Below are 20,608 nucleotides of genomic sequence, written 5' to 3' on the forward strand. Positions count from 1 at the left end.
TATTAGGAGCATTGCCTGCGTTGCACAGGCCTTGCACACTGCTGGCCCACTCTTAAGAGTGGCCCTAGGGATGGGGTGCAAGGGAGAAGAGCATGTGCTCTGCTGGGTCATTCAAAACCTGTCACGGCAGTTCTCCCAAGGGCGGGGGTATGTCCCTGTTTTGCAGATGGGCAAACCAAAGCTCAGGAGGGTAAAGTTAGGTTACAGGAAGCTGTGCTGCCTGTAAGTGAGAGAGCCAGGCTCTGAGCCCAGATTTAGATGGTTGGGGCTCTGGGTCCTATACCATTTCCTCTTGGCTGTGGAGGGGTATATGGAGTTCATGCACCCCTTGGACCAGAGCCATTTTGCGTTGGAAGAAGGAGGGGAAAGAAATCCCAGAGGACAAGTGAGCTGCTCTGGGCTTGGTGGGGTACCCGGAGCGACTGCTGGGACCACGGTCCTTTCTGAAGTTGTCATGGAGAAGCTGTCCTTGGGGAGGAGGTTGGGGACAGCCGGATAGGAGACCCAGAGGCTATGGCCAGAGAACTCTGAACTGCAAGGTGGGTGACTGGGACTAGCTGGGTGCTTGAGGGTGTTTGTTCCTTCATTCAGCAAATATTTACGAAGTGCCTACCATGTTTAAGTTCTTCGGTGGACACTGGGGACACAGTGGTGATTGAAGTGTGCCAAGTCCCTGCGATTGTGCTGCTGTCATTTCTGTGCAATGGGTGGGGTGGGTGACTAGACAGTGAGCAAATGAACATACCAGGTGGCAGGTGGTGATAAGTACAAAAAAAAAAAAAAATAAGCAGGAAAGGGCACGTGGATGATGGGTATGGGCAGTGATGCTGGTTTTGATAGACTGGCCAGAGACGTTTTCTTTGATTAGGTGACTGGAAGGGCATGAGAGGAGCCCATGGCTCTGTGCAAAGGGCCTTCCAGGCAGAGGAGATAGTAAACACACAAGCCCTTGTGTGGCGTGAGTGGAGAGAGGAGCAGGAGATGGGTCAGAAGTAGCCGTGTGCGCCGGTGGCTACTCGTTCGTGCCCAGGCGTTGGTGGCACAGCCGCGCCCTGGCCCTGTGCCCTGTGCTGGGAGGACTGTGGTCTAGATGAGGGTGTCTTACGGTGTGTTCTTTCACGCACTAATGGAGCAGGATGCTCTGCCACTAGAAAAGGTTTTGTGGGCCAAGAAATTGAAGGCCCTTAGGAGTCCTGCAGTGGACCAACCTGGTGAGCTTTGTTCCCCAGCTGGCTTGATGACAAAACCCTTTATTTCACATCTCAGCATCTGGGAAATGCTGGCCTGGTTTATGGCTGGGCAGTGGCGTAGCGTCAGACGGCTTCATTGTCTGCTTTCCCTTTGCTCCTGGACTGTGTTCCGTTCCTGCCACGAACTTCATTATGCTTGATGCAGAGCCCCATGCCTGAGAAACGTCGGCGTGGCTGACAGTTATTGAGTGCTCATGCACAGCCCCACACATGCTATGCACTTTATGTGAGCTAACACATTTGGCACTCATAAACCATCCTCCAAACCAGGCGGAGGTCATCCTGATTTGAGAGAGAAGAAAACTGAGGCACGGAGGGGCAAAGCAATGTCCCCGCACTCAACACCTCTAATGAGCATAGGTGTAGGATTTGAACCTAGGTGATCTGGTTCTACAGACTTTATTCCCAACACTGGGATGGGTCCAGGAGCATTGAAAACCACGTATTTAGTAGCATTTGCACCAGAGCCCACGCCCAGTGCCCAGAGCTCCCCTGGTTTCTGGGGACCAGTCTGTGGACTCTGGTCATTGGGCGCAGTGGGTACAACAGAGCTGGGATCCTCTTAGGCCCTGGTTCCTTGCTATACAGAAGGTGAACATTTGGCCCAGGGAGGGGCAGTGGTATGCCGAGTCTCCTGTGGGGCCTGTGGTCGCTCCAGTGCTCCATGCTCTTTCCACCCTTCTGTGTAAGACAAGACCCCTCCTTGGTTTTCATCAGGGGCCGGTGACTTTCCATTCCGACTGGAGCCATCTGGTGGTCAAGCTGCATGTTTCTGCTCTTCTGCAAGAAACATGCAGGTTGGGGGTTGGGACTCCAGGGGTCTGGAAGTGCTCACTTTCTAATGCCCACAGCACTGGACTCCGTGGTCAGTGGGAGAGCAGGGGCTGGAGAGTCCAGACTGTGGGTCAGTTCTTTCTGTCACTTACAGACAGAGTGACCTTGGGCAGGATATTCAGCCAGTCTGTGAAACGGGGCCAATCACAGCACCCGCCTTTGTTGCGCCACATTGAAGACAGGACAGTGGACAGGAAGCACTAGCACAGTGCTTGGTACCCAGAGCCACCAGGAAGTGGCAGCTGGCTGGCCTTGCACACACGACTGGGGGTGGCTGTCTGTCTTGTGGCTCAGCCAACATGTGCCCTTGAAGTCCCTGAGGGCGGAGTCGGTCTTCGTCCGTAGCCCTGTTTCCTGGCTCAGCCTGGCAGCTCCAGGTTCCCCCGGGTTGAGCACATCCCGGCAGAGGCCTGACAAGGGCCACTAATGCTTTCTGTGCACACTTGTGTGTGTGTGTGTTAAGTTACCTCAATCGTGTCTGACTCTTTGCGACCCCATGGACTGTAGCCTGCCAGGCTCCTCTGTCCATGGGGATTCTCCAGGTAAGAATACTGGAGTGGGTTGCCACGTGCTCCTCCAGGGGACCTTCCAGACCCAGGGATCAAACCCCTGTCTCTTTTGTCTCCTACAGTGGCAACTGGAGTCTTTACCACTAGTGCCACCTGGGAAGCCCTGTTTGTACGCTTACTCTGTGCCGCACCCTCAGCTCATTGCCTTGCAGGCCTTGTTGTTCAGTTGCTCAGTCATGTCCAACTCTTTGTGACCCTATGGACTGCAGCACACAGCACGCCAGGCTTCCCTGTCATTCACCATCTCCCAGAGATTGCTCAAACTCATGTCCATTGAATCGATGACACCATTCAATCATCTCATCCTCTGTCACCCTCTTCTCCTCCTGCCTTCAATCTTTCCCAGCATCAGGGTCTTTTCCAAAGAGTCACCTCCTCCCATCAGGTGGCCAAAGTGTTGGAGCTTCAACTTAAGCGTCAGTCCTTCCAATGAATATTCAGGGTTGATACCTTTAACATTGAGTGGTTTGATTTTCTTGCTGTCCAAGGGACTCTCAAGAGTCTTCTCCAGCACCACAGTTCAAAAGCATGAATTCTTCAGTGCTCAGCTCTCTTTATGATCCAAAACTCGCATCCATACATGACTACTGGAAAAACCATAGCTTTGACTAGACAGACTTTTGTTGGCAAAGTAATGTCTGTGCTTTTGAATACCATGTCTAGATTTATCATAGCCTTATTTCCACAGAGCAAGCGTCTTTTAAGTTCGTGGCTGCTGTTCCCATCCCCAGTGATTCTGGAGTCCAAGAAAATAAAGTCTGTCACTGTTTCTACTTTTTCCCTATCTTTTTGCCGTGAAGTGATGGGATGGATGCCGTGATCTTAGTTTTTCGAATGCTGAGTTTTAAGCCAGCTTTTTCACTCTTCTCTTTTACTTTCATCAAGAGGCTCTTTACTTCCTCTTCGCTTTCTGCCATTAAACTGGTACCATCTGCATATCTGAGGTTGTTGATATTTCTCCTGGCAATCTTGATTCCAGCTTGTGAGTCATCTAGGCCAACTTTTCACAGGATGTACTGTGACAGTATACAACCTTGATGTACTCCTTTCCCAGTTTTGAGCCAGTCCATTGTTCCATGTTCGGTTCTGTTGATTAAAGGTGGTCTGGTATTCCCATCATTTTAAGAATTTTCCACAGTTTGTGATCCACACAGTCAAAGGCTTTAGCATAGTCAATAAAGCAGAAGTAGCTTTTTTTTTTTTTTAAAAATTCCCTTGCTTTTTCTAAGATCCAACGGATGTTGGCAGTTTGATCTCTGGTTCCTCTGTCTCTTTTGGATCCAGCTTGAACACCTGAAAATTCTTGGTTCACATACTGCTGAAGTCTAGCTTGAAGAATTTTGAGCATAATCTTGCTAGCATGTGAAATGTGCAGTTGTGTGGTAATTTGAACATTCTTTGGCATTGCCCTTCTTTGGGATTGGAATGAAAACTGACCTTTTCCAGTCCTGTGGCCACTGCTGAGTCTTCCAAATTTGCTGCCATATTGAGTGCAGCACTTTAACAGTATCATCTTTTAGGATTTGAGATAGCTCAGCTGGAATTCCATCACCTCCACTATCTTTGTTCATAGTGAGATTTCCTAAGACCCACCTGACTTCACATTCCAGGATATCTGGCTCTAGGTAGGTGATCACACCATCGTGGTTATTTGGGTCATTAAGACCTTTTTTGCACAGTTCCTCTGCGTATTCTTGCCACCTCTTCTTCTTCTCTTCTGCTTCTGTTAGGTCCTTGCTGTTTTTGTCCTTTATTGTGCCCATCTTTCCATGAAATGTTCCCTTGGCATCTCCAATTTTCTTGAGATCTCTAGTCTTTTTGTTGTATTCCTTTATTTCTTTGCATTGTTCACTTACGAAGGCTTTCTTATCTCTCCTTGCTATTCTTTGAAACTTTGCATTCAGTTGAGTATATCTTTTCCTTTCTCCTTTGCCTTTCTCTTCTCTTCTTTTCTCAGCTATTTGTAAGGCCTCCTCAGACAACCACTTTGCCTTCTTGAATTTCTTTTTCTTAGGTATGGTTTTGGTCACTACCTCCTGTACAATGTTACAGACCTCCGTCCATAGTTCTTGAGGCATTTTGTCTACCAGATCTAATCCCTTGAATCTATTCATCAGCTCCACTGAATAACCAGAAGGGCTTTGATTTAGGTCATACCTAAATGTTCTAGTGCTTTATCAAATATATCACTTTATCAGATATATCACCTATCACTTCATAGGTCCTGTGAAGTGAGTACTTTGTTTTTAGGTGAGGAATTGAGGCTCCAAAAGTAACATGGCTGTCTAGACTGACACAGCTCGTAAGTCTGAGCCAAAATTGAGCCAGCATGCTCAGTTCTTCTAACCCACTTGTAGGAGCAAACTAACCGATAGCTGTGAGACCTGAGGCCCTAAGAAGTAGTGCCTTGGGAAGCAGGGCCCTGAGGTTCCCAAGGTCATGCAACCAGTTACTCTCAGTCGGTACTGCTGCTGCTGCTGCTGCTAAGTTGCTTCAGTCACGCCCGACTCTGCGACCCCCTAGACGGCAGCCTACCAGGCTCCCCTGTCCCTGGGATTCTCCAGGCAAGAATACTGGAGTATTGCCATTTCCTTCTCCAATACATGAAAGAGAAAAGCAACTCTTAGCGACCCCATGGACTGCAGCCCACCAGGCTCCTCTGTCCATGGGATTTTCCAGGCAAGAGTACTGGAGTGGGGTGTCATATACTAGGCCTTCCCATTCCTGGGTCAGGGCTATTCCTTCCTCTGCCTGGTGACCCCACTGGAAGACTTGGTGTCTCCTGTGTGGGTCCCCAGTGCTGAAGAACAGGAGGGATTCCCCTCCCTTGGGGCGAGGCCCACAGTGGGAGTTCAGTCTCTGTCATGCTTATGCTTACTTTCCCTTCCCTTCCCAGATGGTTGCTTTCACTGCAGGCTGGGGTGGACAGCCAGTGACTTGGCTCTCTCCCTTCCTCGCCGTGTCCTAGCTGGCCAGCTGCCTGAGCTGCCAGCGCCTGGCAGTCAGTTCAGGATCGGGGCTTTGAAATGGGATCCCCCAGTGCCTGTGGTCCACTGTGGCCTCCCCGGCCACAGCAGGTGATAGACAGGGTCTGAGATGTCACTGGCCCCCACTGCCTTTGTCCCCGGTGCTGGCTTAACAGTCCTGGGGACCCTGGGGCTGGGGGAAGGGCCTCTCAATTTGGGACTCTCATCACAAGGGTGGGGAGTTGGCAGGTGTTCCTGGTGTGTGGAGAGTGGAACACAGGCCCCTTACCTCAGCTTGTGAGGCCAGGGCCCTCCAGAGCCTTCACAGGAATTACAGAAAAGCAGTTTTGCGTGGAGGTTATTACTGAAAGGTGCCCTGGCACAAGGCTTGGCCCTCAGCAAGTGTCCTTGCACGGCGCTCACAGGCCAGCTCTCCAGGGCGGCCCAGCGCACCACCCTGCCTCCCTCTCCAACCTCATTTGGCGCCCTTTGTCCACTCTTGCTTTGTCCCACCCCACACAGTGGCCAGATGGACCTTTAAAATGCAAATAGGAACCTGTCATCCCTCTGTTCAGATCCCTTTGATGGAGTCTGTTGGCTTCCCAGTGCCACTTCCAGCCTCCAGGGTCCTGCAGGTCTGGCCCGAGCTGACCTTTCTGCCTCTTCTCCCTGTTGATCACTCTGCTGGCCTTTCCATGTTCCTTGACTGTGCCACACTCTCTCCCATCTCAGGACCTTTGCACTTGCTGTTCTTTGAACTTGGCTCCCACTTCTGCCCTAGTTGACACTTACTCATTCTTTAAATCTTAGTTCAGAAGTCTGTTTCCTAGCGAAGCCTCTCTTGAGCTAGCTGACTATGCTCAGTTACCTACTCTTCTAGAGCTCTGAGCCTCTTCTGTGTAGTTGTGCCACATTGAAGTTTTATGTACATTTCTGCTATTTTGATTTCTCTCTCTCTCCTCTGCTTGCCTTTATAGTTCATAAGGGCAGGAGCAGTGTCTGTTTTTCTCACCACATGCCTGTTACTTAACACAGTGCCTGGAATAGTGAATAATTGTGGGATAAACAAATGAAACGTGTAATGAATAGCTGTCATGTGCCAGGTATTCGGGATCTGTCTGTTCTTTCTTTTTAAAAATTCAGTTACTCATCAAATATGCCTTTTCTCCCACTGGGTGTCAAGCCTGTGCTGGCACCAGGAATCCAAGGTAGAAATGACATCGTCCCTGCCCTTGAGAGGGCGTGGACTGGCAGGGAGACTCTGAACAGATAGTGCCGCAGCCGAGGTGAGAAGTGCTGCAGCTGAGGCTTTAATGTGGTCCCAGGGATGAGAAGAGAGGAGATGCTTTGGGTTTTGAAGGATGAGCAGGAGTTTGTCAGGCCAAGAAGACTCAAAGGAGGTGGCACAGGGACAAAGACAGATTGTACTACAACCAGAGGAAGGTGACTGGGAGGGTGAAGGACAAGGGGCAGGGGCTGTGAGTCTAGGGAAGAGGAAGGAGAGGGTGCTTTGGGTACTGTCTGAAGGTCCCCAGAGAGCTGGCAGCGGTGGATCCTGGGAGGAGACAGAGGCACCGGGAGCTGGACTCCTGTGGGGCATGGCCTCGGGAGTGCTGGGGCGTCTAGGGGTTGGGAGCACTCTGTGGCGGAGTGTCTACTCCTGCACCCCCAGCAGTTTCCTGCTCCCCCAGCAGTCTCCTGCTCTCTGATCTCTTCTCCATGGGCATTCGCCCAGGCTTTCTCCTGAAGAAAAGATGGTGTGGCAAAAGCCAGCTTGGAAAGCCCAGGCAGGAAGCCTGGTGGTCAGGTGGGTGGGCTCTGGGGTCAGCCATGTGGCTGTGCAGTGCGGCTCATCCTGACCACTGTGTGACCCAGGATGGCACCGCGCTCGGAGCCTCGGTGTCCTTGCCTGTGAAGCGGGATGACAGAGGCTGATGTGAAGACTGAAGGAGCGATGGTGATGCTGCCAGTCCTGTTCTGATCACTTTGCCAGGATTAATGCTCACTCTCCTCCACCAGCCCTGAGGGACTTGCTGCCATTCTTGGCCATGTTTTATAGCAGAAGAAACTGAGGCGTGGGGAGGTTACATAACTTCCTCAAGGTCAGGCAGACTGGTGGCAGAATCTGTGCACTCCACTGCTAGCTTTCCCATGTGTGATTTTGGACAGGTTACCTAGCCTTTCTGGGACTGGTCTCCTTGTCTGTATAACGGAGATGCCTCCATCGTGGGGCTGCTGGGAGGATTACAGGGCCTCTTCACGTGAAGTATGCGAGCCTGGTTCCTGGCTTTGGGAAGCCGTCCCGTGTGTGAGCTGGTGTGGTACTGAGATGGGCAGAGTGGGGTGTGCTATGTTCACAGAGGCTCAGGAGTGTGATGAGGCCTCCAGGAATGAGAGCGGGTACTGCAGACATTACTGTTCTCTGCCCATCTCAGTATTACACCTGAGATTCCATGGTCCCGGGGGGCTGTGGATCTGATGGCTGTCTTTCCCCTCCCCTCCTTTCCCCTCCCTGCTGCAGGCCAATGAGAACAGCCTGCTGAGCGCACAGCTCAAAGGTTTCCCCCTGTTCCTGCACTCGAACCTGGGCCTGAAGGACTGCAGCATCAACCCCAAGTCCCCGCTGCTCTATGTGACCCGGCCCAGTGAGGTGGAGAAGGGCGTGCTGCCCGGCGAGGACTGGACCGTGTTCCAGTCGAACCACTCCACTTACGAGCCGGTGCTGCTGGCCAAGACGCGCTCGTCTGAGTCCATCCCGCACCTGGGCGCGGACGCCGGGCTGCACGCTGCGCTGCACGCCACGGTGGTCCAGGACCTGGGCCTGCACGACGGCATCCAGCGTGTCCTCTTTGGCAACAACCTCAACTTCTGGCTGCACAAACTCGTCTTCGTCGATGCCGTGGCCTTCCTCACGGGCAAGCGCCTGTCACTGCCTCTGGACCGCTATATCCTGGTGGACATCGATGACATCTTCGTGGGCAAGGAGGGCACACGCATGAAGGTGGAGGACGTGAAGGTATGGCTGGGGTGCCAGCGGGGGCAGGGGAGGCCTCACCACCATCAACCTCTGCTGTCCCCACTGTGACTTTGCTCTTTGTACTCCTTTATGCTGTCTGCCCCCTCCCTTGGCCATTTGGTTCTATTGTCTTCTTCGCAGCAGGTAGCCATTTAAAATTATTTGAAGTACTGAATATAGAGGAATTTTGCATCTGGATATGTGGGGCTCAGGAACATAACTACTGAGAGATGGGAGCTGTGCGGAGTTGTTTACCTACCTCTTAATCCAGACATGATTTTTAACTCTCAAAAATGTGTATGTCAGTATCAAAGCTCCTCCAAAACTCATAAAACAAGAATTAGAGCTTAAATCATACACAAGGCATACTTTAACTGAGCTCTGTATAGATGGTGGAAGGCATGTATTTAATTCAAAAAATGTTTACCTAACTTAACTAACTATATGTAAAAGCATTTTGCAAGCCATGAAATTTTACACATGTTTCACTGTAAAAGAGACACCTACAAATTAAGACCATTAAGCATTCTCTAAAAGACAGCTTCCGTCTACTCACTATTTTACTCAAGGTTATATGCAAAGGGAACAACATCACTTGTGTAAATGGGGAAATCAGTATCACATGCCATAAATAGAGGGCAACCATAACAATAGATCCAGTGAAAACAAAACAGGGGATTAAATTCTACTGAAGTACTGCTGCCTACTGACTGCCTGTCCTCTCTTATGTGAGATTAGTGAGAGTTAGAAATGTATTAGCACCAAACCAAGACTTTTTTTTTGATGTTAGGAGGAGGAGTGAAAGAGACTTTACAGCAATGCTTTCCTCCCATGGGTGCTATGTTGGGATTGGCTGTAGGTCCTGAAAGGGCCATAGCGGGTGGGGCCCCCTGGGTGAGGAGCAGGGGGATGTGTTGACCTCTCCTTGGTCCAGAGTGGACTCTCTGCTCCTCCTTACACCTCCAGAGGAGAAGAGCAGAGCAGAGGCTTCTGGGGAGCAGGCAGTGTCTGGGGAGTCAAGACCTGGGTTCAAGTCCCAGTCTGCCCCTAAGTGGGTGACCTGAGCACACCCCTTCCCTTGTCTGAACCTCAGTAGTGAAATGACAAGATGGGGTGGGTGGGAGGGGCCTGGATGGCTGGGGTTGGGGTCGGGGGCGTGTGCAGGTGCCAGGCTCTGAGCCCTCTGCCCCACTTTTAGGACAGGGCAGTATTGCTTTTTCACGTGTCTGCTTCTGAGATTTCACCTCCTCAAGGGCTCCTCTGTTGGAAGAAAGTTTTGCGACAGCTCCTCTTGAGCCTTCCCGCTGAGGCTTCATACGATGGCACGATCCACCTCCAGCAAAGCAGATTACTCTGTTTTCTACCTAGGTCATTCTTCTGGTGGCCCAGCCTTGCCCTCTCCTCTGTAACTTAGGTCTTTGCTCCCTGTCCAGGATGAGTCCTTGAGAGGTCCAGTGTTGGCCCCAGAAGGAAATCAGGCTGCCAGGCTCACTGTGTCTCCCATGAACCCCAGACTTGGCCTCTTGGTTCTTATTTTCCCCATTTTTAGAGTGAGAAGAATGCTAGCAGTTTGGAGCTGTTTCTGTAGAAGAGCACCAACAGAGATGCCCTCTTCCATGCATGCAGCTCAGTGGAGACTGCCGAGCCCTCCAGCAGCCAGGTCCCATTTGCCTTAAGCATCCTTTTTTGAGTCAGAATGGACAGTTAAAAAAATTTTTTTTTTCTTCAGTCCCAAGCACTGGCGACAACTGAGCTTTTCTTTCAGAAACATGAATGTTGCCTCATTAACTTGTACAGTACGGGCTGTCCAGTACAACTTAAGTAATACCAACAGCAGCTTTTATTCAAGGCTTGGCTAGCGCCAGGCTCTGTGCTCAGACCTTTCTATGTGTTGCCTCATCTGTTCCTCACAGCAGCTTTGTGAGATGGGTATTGTTTTAAATCCCGTTTTATGGAGGCAGACACTAAGATTCAGAGAGGTGAAGTGACTGGCCCAAGGCAGCACAGCTAGGGCATGGATGTCCATGAGGTAGTGCATGGCCCCAGGAGAGCCAGGACTTTCTGTTTGCAAAGTGTTCTGATAGCAGGCTCTTCTTGCAGGTTTCCCAGCAGCCTTGCACATCATGCCTGGTAGGGACTTTTTCAGTCCCCACTCCAGAGGACAACTGAATGTTTGTTTCACAAGGGTCAGCATCCCTTCTCTGACATGCAAAGCACTGAGTGTGCCGTGCATGGAAACGCTGCATTGCTGGACACACAGTATATCTTTAGAAAAGTTGTGGTCCTTTGATATCAGCCTTTTAGTCACCAGTGATGTGAAATCCCCCTCATTTGACAGATGAAGGCATGAGGCTAACAGTGGCAGTGACTTCAGACATGACAATGCCACCATTTTTCATCATTTGCCAAAATGCCAGGCTGTTTTACATGTAGTATCTCATTTAGAGTCCCATGAGAGAGCTGTTGTTAACCCCATTTCACATCTAGGGAAACTGAGGCCTGGAGAAGTTGCTAAACTTTCTCAAGGACACAGCAGTATCAGGCTAGGGTCTAGGCCTTGTCTTGCCGGAGGCCTGGTGGAGGTGGTGGCACAGGCTGGCTTCGTGGGAATGGGGCCTGCACAGTCACACAGGGCCCCGTGCTTTGAAGATGCCCACACAAGGTGATCCTCTGCTGTTCCCTTCCTGACATTTTTAACAATTTTTGTGCAGACATCCCTATTCTTATTTTTCCTTGGGCCCTGCAGCCTTTGTAGCTGGTCCTGTAGGAGCCAGACCCTTGATGTGGGCCCTCATGGGAGGAGCAGGGAGCTCCTGGCTTCCTCTCACCGCACTGTCCCCACTCTGCCTATCCTAGGCCCTGTTTGATACACAGAACGAACTACGGACACACATCCCAAACTTCACTTTCAACCTGGGCTACTCAGGGAAATTCTTCCACACAGGTAAGTGGGCCTGGCTCTGCCCCTACTCACAACTTCCACGGGCCCTCAACATCCAGACCCTCGGAGTGCAGTGCCGTGGGGACAACAGGAGGGTGCATGGGCCCACTGAGGGTCACATTTGACCTGACCCCTGTGGCCTCTGCCAGAACCAGATAGCCCACAGAGCAGTCGCAGCCCCAGGTAGAGGGCACTTGGGGGTAGCAGTGACGCGACGATAGCCCCCAGTTCGTCCCCGGCGCTCAGGCTCTGCTGCCCTGGGGTTGGGCATCTTCTCCCCCTTGTCTGTCTCACCCCCACCTTTAATATTCTTTGTACTACTTCTGCCTTACAAAGGAATTGTTGAATTATAAGAACATTACAGAAATATATAGCAGAGAAAGTGAAAAGGCACTATAATTGTACCCCCCAGAGACGAGCACTGTCATGAGTTTATTTTCTTTCTTTCTTTTTAAAATTTTATTCATGTATAGTTGATTTACAATGTTGAATTAGTTTCAGGTGTGCAGCAAAGTGATTCAGTTATACATATATACGTGTTCATTCTTTTTTAGATTCTTTCCTCATATAGGTTACCACAGAATATCGAGTAGAGTTCCCTGTGCTGTACAGCGGGTCCTCGTTGGTTATCTGTCTTATTTATGGTCATGTGTACATGTTAATCCCATACTGCTGATTATCCCTCCCCCTCCATTTTCCCCTTTGGTAACCATAAGTTTGTTTTCCATATCTGTAACTGTTTCTGTTTCGTGACTAAGTTCATTTGTATCATTTTGTAGAAATCTGATTCCGCTTATGAGTGATATGATATTTACTTTGGCTTATTCAGTATGATAATCTGTAGTATCCCTGTGGCTGCATATGGCATTATTTCGTTCTTTTTAATGGAGCAGTAGGTACTGTCAGTTGCTCAGTCGTATCCGACTCTCTGTGATCCCATGGGCTGTGCCCGCCAGGCTCCTCTGTCCATGGGATTCTCCAGGCAAGAATACTGGAATGGATTGCCATTCCCTTCTCCAGAGGCTCTTCCTGACCCAGGAGCTGAACTTGGGTTTCCTGCATTGCAGGCAGATTCTTTACCGTTTGAGCTACTACATGTGCCTCTTCTTTATCCGTTCCCCTGCTGGTGGACGTTTAGGTGGTTTCCTTGGCTCAGCTGTTGTAAATAATGCTGCAGTGAACATTATGGTGCATGTATCTTGTCAAATTATGGTTTTCTCTGAATATATGCCCAGAACTGGGATTGCTGGATCATATGGTAGTTCTATTTTAGTTTTTTAGGAAACCTCCATAACATTCTCCCTAGTGGCTATACCAGTTTACATTCCTACCAACAGTGTAGGAGGATTCCCTTTTCTCCACACCCTCTTCAGCATTTATTGTTTGCATATTTTTTCGATTTTTTAATTGGAGGAGAATTGTTTCAGTGTTGTGGGGATCTCTGTCTTACATCAGTGCAAATCAGTCATAACTATATATATATATCTCCCCTCCCTCTTGAGCCTCCCCACTCCCTGACCTGTTCTCCTCCTCTGCATCATCACAGAGCGCCATGCAGAGCTCCCTGTGTATGGTTTGCATGTTTTTTGATGATGGCCATTCTCACTGGTGTGAAGTAATGCGTCACTGTATTTTGCTTTCCTTTTCTCTGATATTTAGTGATGTTGAGTATCTTTTCATGTGCTTTTTGGCCATCTGTATGTCTTCTTTGCAGAAATCTCTGATCTTCTGCCTATTTTTTTTATTGGGTTGTTTGTTTTTTCGACCTAGAGCTTCATGAACAGTTTTGTGTATATTTTGGAGATTAATCCCTTGTCAGTCACTTTGTTGGCAAATATTTTCTCCTATTTTGTGGATTGTCTTTCTGTTTATGGTTTCCTTTGCTGTGCAGAAACTTTTGAGTTTGAATACCATTTGTTTATTTTTGTTTTTATTTTCATTACTCTGGAAGGTTAATTCAAAAAGATCTTGCTGCGATTTGTGTCAAAGTGTTCTGCCTATGTTTTCCTCCAAGAGTTATAATGTCCAGCCTTATATTTAGTTTTTGATCCATTTTTAGTTTATTTTTGTGTCTGGTATTATTTCATTCTTTTGCATGTAGCTGTCCAGTTTTCCTAGCACCATTTATTGAAGAGACTGTCTTTTCTCCAATGTGTAGTCTTGCCTCCTTTGTTATAAGTTAATTGAGCATAGGTGCGGGGTTGTATTTCTGGGCTTTGTGTCCTGTTCTGTTGATCTATATTTCTGTCTTTGTACCAGCAGCATACGTCTTGGTGACTGTGGCTTTGTAGTGTAGTCTGAAGTCAGGGAGCCTGATCCCTCCACCTGCATTTTCCTTTCTCAGGATTGCTTTGGCTATTCAGTCTTTTGTGACTCTGTACAAATTTAAATTTTTGTTCTAATTCAGTGAAAAATGCTATTGGTAATTCAGTAGGGATTGCATTGAATCTGTAGATTGTCTTGGGTAGTGTAGTCATTTTGACAGTATTGATTCTTCCAATCCAAAAACATGGTGTATCCCTCCATATGTGTCATCTTCTATTTCTTTTCATCAGCATCTTATAGTTTTCATAGTACAGATCTTTTGTCTTACATAGGTTTATACCTAGGTATTTTATTCTTTTTGATGTGATAAATGGGATTGTTTTCTTAATTTCTGTTTCTGACCTTTATTGTTCGTGTGTAGGAAAGCAAGTGATTTCTTTGTATTAATTTTGTACCCTGAAACTTTATTTACCAAATTCATCGATGAGCTGTAGTAGTTTACTAGTACCATCTTTAGGATTTTCTGTGTATAGTATCATGTCATCTGCAAACAGTGGCAATTTTACTTCTTCTTTTCCAATTTAGATTCCTTTCATTTCTTTTTCTTCTCTGATTGCCGTGGCTAGGACTTCCAAAACTATGTTGAATAAAAGTGGTGGCAGAGGACATCCTTGGCTTGTTCCTGATTTGTAGGGAATGGTTTCAGCTTTTCACTATTGAGAATGATACTAGTGGGTCTCCCACATTGTAGGCAGATGCTTTACCGGCTGAGCCACCAGGGAAGTCTGAGTTTGTCATATATAGCCTTTATTATGTTGAGGTAAGTTCCCTTTATGCCCACTTTCTGGAGTGTTTTGTTTTTTTTTTTATCATAAATGGGTGTTGCATTTTGTCAAAAGCTCTCTCTGCATCTGTTGAGATGATCATATGGTTTTTGTTCTTCAGTTTGTTAATGTGGTGTGTCACATTGATTTGTGGATATTGAAGAATTCTTGCATCCTTGAGATAAATCCCACTTGATCGTGGTGTGTGATCCTTTTAATGTATTGTTGGATTTAGTTTGTTGCTATTCTGTTGAGTGTTTTGTGTGTCTGTTCGTCAGTGATATTAGCATGTAATTTCTTTTGTGTGTGTGGTATCTTTGGTTTTGGTGTCAGGGTGATGGTGGCCTCATAAAATGAGCTTAGGGGTATTTCTTCTCTGCAATTTTGGGGAATAGTTTCAGAAGGATAGGCGTTAACTCTTTAAATGTTTGATAGAATTTGCCTGTGTAGCCCCCTGGTTATGGACTTTTGTTTTGGGGAGTTTAAAAATCACTGTTTCAGTTTCAGCACTTGTGACTGGTCTGTTCATATTTTCTGTTTCCTCCTGGTTCAGTCTTGGAAGGTTGTGCCTTTCTAAGAATTTGTCCATTTCTTCTAAGTTGTCCGTTTTTTTTGGCAAATGGTTTTTGTGTATGCGTGTGTGGTCATCTTATGATCCTTTGTGTTTCTGTGGTGTTCATTGTTACTTCTTCATTTCTAATTTTATTGATTGGCACCCTTTGCCACTTTTTCCTTATAAGTTTGGCTAAAGGTTTATCAGTTTTGTTTTATCTTTTCAAAGAACTAGGTTTTAGGTTCATTGATCTTTTTTATTGTTTTCTTTGTCTCTATTTCACTGATTTCTGCTGTGATCTTTATGATTTCTTTTCTTTTACTAACTTTGGGTTTTGTTACTTCTTTTCACTAGTTGCTTTAGATGTAAAGTTAGGTTGTTTATTTGAGATTTTTATTGTGAGGTAAGATTGTATTTGCTGAGTCCCATAGGTTTGCTATTTTTTTATTTGTCACTTGTCTCTAGTTATTTTTTTATTACCTCTTTGATTCTTTCATTGATCCATTGGTCATTTAGTAACATATTGTATAGTCTCCACATATTTATGTGTTTTATATTTTTTCCCCAGTAATTGATTTCTAATCTCATAGTTTTGTGGTCAGAAAAGATGCTTGATGTGATTTCACTTTTCTTAAATTTACCAAAGCTTGATTTTGGCCTATGGTGTGATCAGTCCTGGGGAATATTCCATGAATACTATAGAAGAAGATCTTTTCTGTTTTCTATAAATATCAACTAAGTCTATTTGGTCTAATGTTTCTTTTAGGGCCCGTGTTTCCTTGTTGATTTTTTTCGTCTGGCTGATGATTGATGAAAGTGGGGTTTAAAGTCCCCCACTATTGTGTGTCACTGTTTCTGTTTTTATGACTATTATCATTTACTTTATATATTAAGGAGCTCCTGTTTTGAGTGCTTATATATTTACAACTTAAAAAAAAAGACAGGAAACAAGGAAGGGGGCACCATGTAATAATGATCAAGGGGTTAATCCCAAGACAATGTGTAACAATTGTTATATTCACATGCCCATTATCCTCTAAACTCTTTCCCATCCAGGCTGCCATAGAGCACTGAGCACAGTTCCATATACCATACAGTAGGATTTGGTGCTTATCCATTTTAAATATAGCGAGTGTGTTCACATGTATCCCAGACTCCCTGCAACCCCTTCTCCCTGCCCTTCACCCCTGGCAACCATAAGTCATTCTTAAGTCTGTGAGTCTATTTTGTTTTCTAAATAAGTTAGCTTGTATCCTTTCTTTTTAAATTCCCCATAGAGGGAATATTATGTGGTATTTCTTTCATCTCTGTCTGATTTTCCTTACTCAATAGGAAAATCTCTTGCTGCAAATTGCATTACTTCATTCTTTTTAATGGCTAAGTAATATTCTCCGAATAGGTGTTGCACTTTTCTTTCTCCATTCCTCTGTCGATGGACATTTAGGTGGCTTCCCAGTCTTGGGTATTGTAAACAGTGGTGCAGTGGACCTGAGGTGCAGGTTTCCTTTGGAATGCTAGTTTCTTCTAGATGTGTGCTTTGGAGGAGGATTGCTGGATCATAGGGTAGTTCTATATATGGTTTTATAAGGAACCTCAGTGGTGTTCTCTGTAGTGGGTGTACCCATTTACACTCCCTCCACCAGTGTAGGGGGCTCTATTTTCTCCACACTGTCTCCAGCATTTATTGTTTGTAGATTTTTTTTATAATGGCTATTCTCACCCATGTGCAGTGGTATCTCATTGTAGTTTTAATTTCCATTTGTTTAATAATTAGTGATGTTGAACATCTTTTCACATTCTGTTGGCCATTTGTATGTCTTCTTTGAGACATGTCTGTTTAGGTTTTGGGTCCAATTTTGCTTTCTGTTGTTGGCATCTTTTATATATTCTGAACATTAAACCCATAGGAGGCCTATGGTGTTCCAACATTTTTGCCCTCCTCTAGGTTGTCTTTTCACTCTTGTGAGAATGTCTTGTGATGCGTGGAAGTTTTTTATTTTTTGTTTTTTTTTTTAAGGCCAATGTCTGATTTTCGTTGTTTTCTGTGCCTTAGGTGTCAAATCGGAGGTTCCAGCACCAAATCGAAGGTCAGGGAGATATTCAGCCTTTTTTTCTTCTACAGTTCTATAGCTTAGTTCCAAAATTTTAGGCCTTGATTCATTGTGCATTAAATTTTGTCTATGGTGTGAGGGAAGATCCACTGTAAAGGTTTTGCACATGCCATTTGTTGCATCTGCAGTTCTTGCCTGGCAGATCCCATGGGCGGAGGAGCCTGGTGGGCTGCAGTCCATGGGGTCACTAGGAGTCGGACACAGCTGAGCGCCTTCACTTTCACTTTTCATTTTCATGCATTGGAGAAGGAAGTGGCAACCCACTCCCGTGTTCTTGCCTGGAGAACCCCAGGGACGGGGGAGCCTGGCGGGCTGCCAGAGTCTCTGGGGTCGCACAGCGCTGGACACGAGTGCAGCGACGTAGCAGCAGCAGCAGTGCCATTTGTTGGATCTGTTCTTGGCCCAGTGACCAGTCTTAGCACTTCTATCAGCAATCAAGTGAAATTAGAAGTGAGGGTTTGTTTCTTGGTTCTCAAGTCTATTCCATGGTCTGTATGTCTGTGCTACTGCAGTAATACACATCTGGAATACTATTTGGCTCTTCAGTGTCCCTTGGAATTCCATGTGAATATTATGATGTTTTTACCAATTCAGAAAAAAAAAGTCAGATTGAATAGGAATGAAATGAATCTCTATTTTTACTGAATAGTATTATTATTTGAACATTACTAGGCATTCTAATATATTTAAACATGTTATTTTCCAATTATTTAGGTATCTTTAAGCAGTGTTTTAGAGTTTTCAGGGTAGAAGTGTTTCACCTCCTTGACTGAATTCTGAAATACTTTGTATTATGTTTAAATTTTTTTTTGGAGTATAGTTGGTATTCAGTGTTGTATTAGCTTCAGGCATACAGCAAATTGAATCAGTTAAATTATTTGTATATCTACTGTCTTTTAGATTCTTTTCACATAGGGGTTAATGCAGGGTACTAAATAGAGTTCCCTGTGCTGCATAGTAGGTTGTTACTAGTTATCTATTTTATGTAGAGTAATGTGTGTATGTTGATCCCAGTCTTCTAGTTTATCCCTTCCAGCCACCCCTCACTTTCCCTACTGGTAACCATAGGTTTGTTTTCTGTATCTGTGTTATCAATAATGGCATTTATGGCAACATTTTAGATTTTGGATATAAGTGATATCATATGATATTTGTCCTTTTCTGTCTGACTTACATCACTGGCTGTGAGAATCTCTATGTCCATCCATATTTTGTTCATTTTTATGGCTAGTAATACTCCATTGTATATATGTACCACTTCTTCTTTACCCATTTGTCTGCCAGTAGGTATCTGTGTGGCCTCCATGTCTTTCCTATTGTAAACAGAGCTGCCATGAACCCTGGGGTGCATGAATCTTTTTGAATAATAGTTTTCTCTGGATATATGCCCTGGAATGGGATTGCTGGATCTTATGGTATTAGTAGTTCTGTTTATTGTTTTTTAAGGAACCTGTATTTTCTTCTCCATCATGGTTATACCCACCTACATTCCCACCATTCGTGTAGGAGAGTTCCCTTTTCTCATTACCCTCTCCAACATTTATTTATAGAATTTTTTTTTAACTTTTGTATGCATTTATTTTTTGCTGTGTTTATTTCTGGACTATCAATTTTTATTTCTTTACTTTCTTCTGGGATATCTTTTTCTGCTGCACAGCCTCCTCTTCTGGTTTAGGAACAATGTTTTCCTCCAGTTAGCATCATCTCAGTGTGGCAGGGAGGGCTCACTTGTGGGTCGATCTGACTATGAGTCTCTAAGTCCTGTGCTGCCTCCTGGGGTCTTTGTTCACCTGAATGTGCTCAATGACAAGAGAATCTATATCTTTGCCCTTAAGTTCAGCACTCTCTGCATGTGCGTGAGCATGTGCAGTAAAAATTCGGCACTTTTTTTGGGTCACTGACCCTGCGTCCAGCCCCACTGTTTGGCCTGTGGACACCGACCAGCTCCACGCTGGAATGATGGAATGGCACACATCGCTTGTTTACTGTGACATCCTTCAGATACTTGGTGGCTTTTCAGATACGCATACACTTAATGGTCTGGGCGGTTTCTCGAGTGTTCTTAAAGTGAACACGAAGATTTGAACCTCTTGATCTGCATGATTTGTGGGGCTTTCTGGGACAAGTGTATTGTGCTCCATTTTTAGAGGTGACTTCAGACCCTGTAAATTTTATGATGATGGCCATTCTGACCTATATGATATCTCAGTGTAGTTCTAATTTTCACTAATAATTGGTGGTGTTGAGCATCTTTTCACGTGCTGTTGGCCATTTGTATGTCTTGTTAGGAGCAATGTCTGTTCAGGTTTTTGGATCACTATTGATTGTGTTCTTGGCATCCTCTGTATATTCTGGATCTTAAACCCATAACAGGCCTATGGTTTGCAAACATTTTCTACCATTTTCTGGTTTTCCTTTCACTCTCATGATAATGTTCCATGACTAATAGAAGCTTTTCATTTTTATGAGAACCAGTGAATCTAATTTTCATTGTTTTCTATGCCTTTGGTGTCATATTTTATGACCCAAAACCCAAGCCAAGATCATGATGATGTGTGTCCGTGTTTCGTCAGTGTTCTTAGCTTAGGCTGAGGGTTTGTTTCTGTGTTCCAAGTCTATTCCATGGTCTGTATGTCTATTCGAATGTAGTAAAACACTTTTGCAAGATAAATTTGGCTCTTCAGTGTCCTTTGGAATTCCATATGAATATTAGGATTTTTTCCCCCAATTTGAGGAGGGAGAGCTCTCAGATTGAATAGGAGTGAAATGAATCTGTATATTGGGCCGACTAATATTGTTATTTGAAGTGTTCTAATATTTAAACATGGACTGTATTCCAATTATTTAGGTCCTCCTTAAGCAATGTTTTAGAGTTTTCAGGGTAGAAGCCTTTAACTTCCTTGACTGAATTCTGAAATGTTATTTATAAATTTTTATTGGAGTATAGTTGGTGTACAATGGTCATCAGTTTCAGGCATACAGAAAAGTGAATCAGTTCGACATGTCGTATAGCCACTCTGCTTTAGATCTTTTCACGTAGGGATTAATGCAGAATACTGAATAGAGTTCCCTGTGCTATAGTAGGTCTTACTGGTTATCGATTATACATAGAGTAGTGTGTATATGTTGATCCCTGTCTTCTAATTTATCCTTCCTGGTCACCCCTCCCTTTCCTCTCTGGTAACTGTAGGTTTATTTTCCATATCTGTAACTCTATTTCTACTTTATAAGTAAGTTCATTTATATCAACTTTTTAGCTTTTGCATATGAGTGGTATCA

General features: G+C 45.6%; 1 protein-coding gene and 1 pseudogene across 5 annotated transcripts in view; one reads left to right on the forward strand and one right to left on the reverse strand.

Moving 5' to 3' along the window:
- Positions 1-20,608, forward strand: part of NDST1 (N-deacetylase/N-sulfotransferase (heparan glucosaminyl) 1) — an 85,116-nt gene that overhangs the window by 30,296 nt on the left and 34,212 nt on the right. For all 5 annotated transcript variants that reach the window (XM_010850572.1, XM_010850571.1, XM_010850573.1 and 2 more), the window contains 2 exons: positions 8,141-8,635; positions 11,492-11,579. In XM_010850572.1, coding sequence (XP_010848874.1) covers positions 8,141-8,635; positions 11,492-11,579 — 583 coding nt within the window. The remainder of the gene's footprint in view (positions 1-8,140; positions 8,636-11,491; positions 11,580-20,608) is intronic.
- The window catches only part of LOC104996319, a 2,633-nt pseudogene continuing 946 nt past the window's right edge, over positions 18,922-20,608 (reverse strand).

Source organism: Bison bison, unplaced genomic scaffold, assembly GCF_000754665.1.
Source record: "Bison bison bison isolate TAMUID 2011002044 unplaced genomic scaffold, Bison_UMD1.0 scf7180017864291, whole genome shotgun sequence".
In the NCBI taxonomy this organism is placed as follows: Eukaryota; Metazoa; Chordata; class Mammalia; order Artiodactyla; family Bovidae; genus Bison; species Bison bison.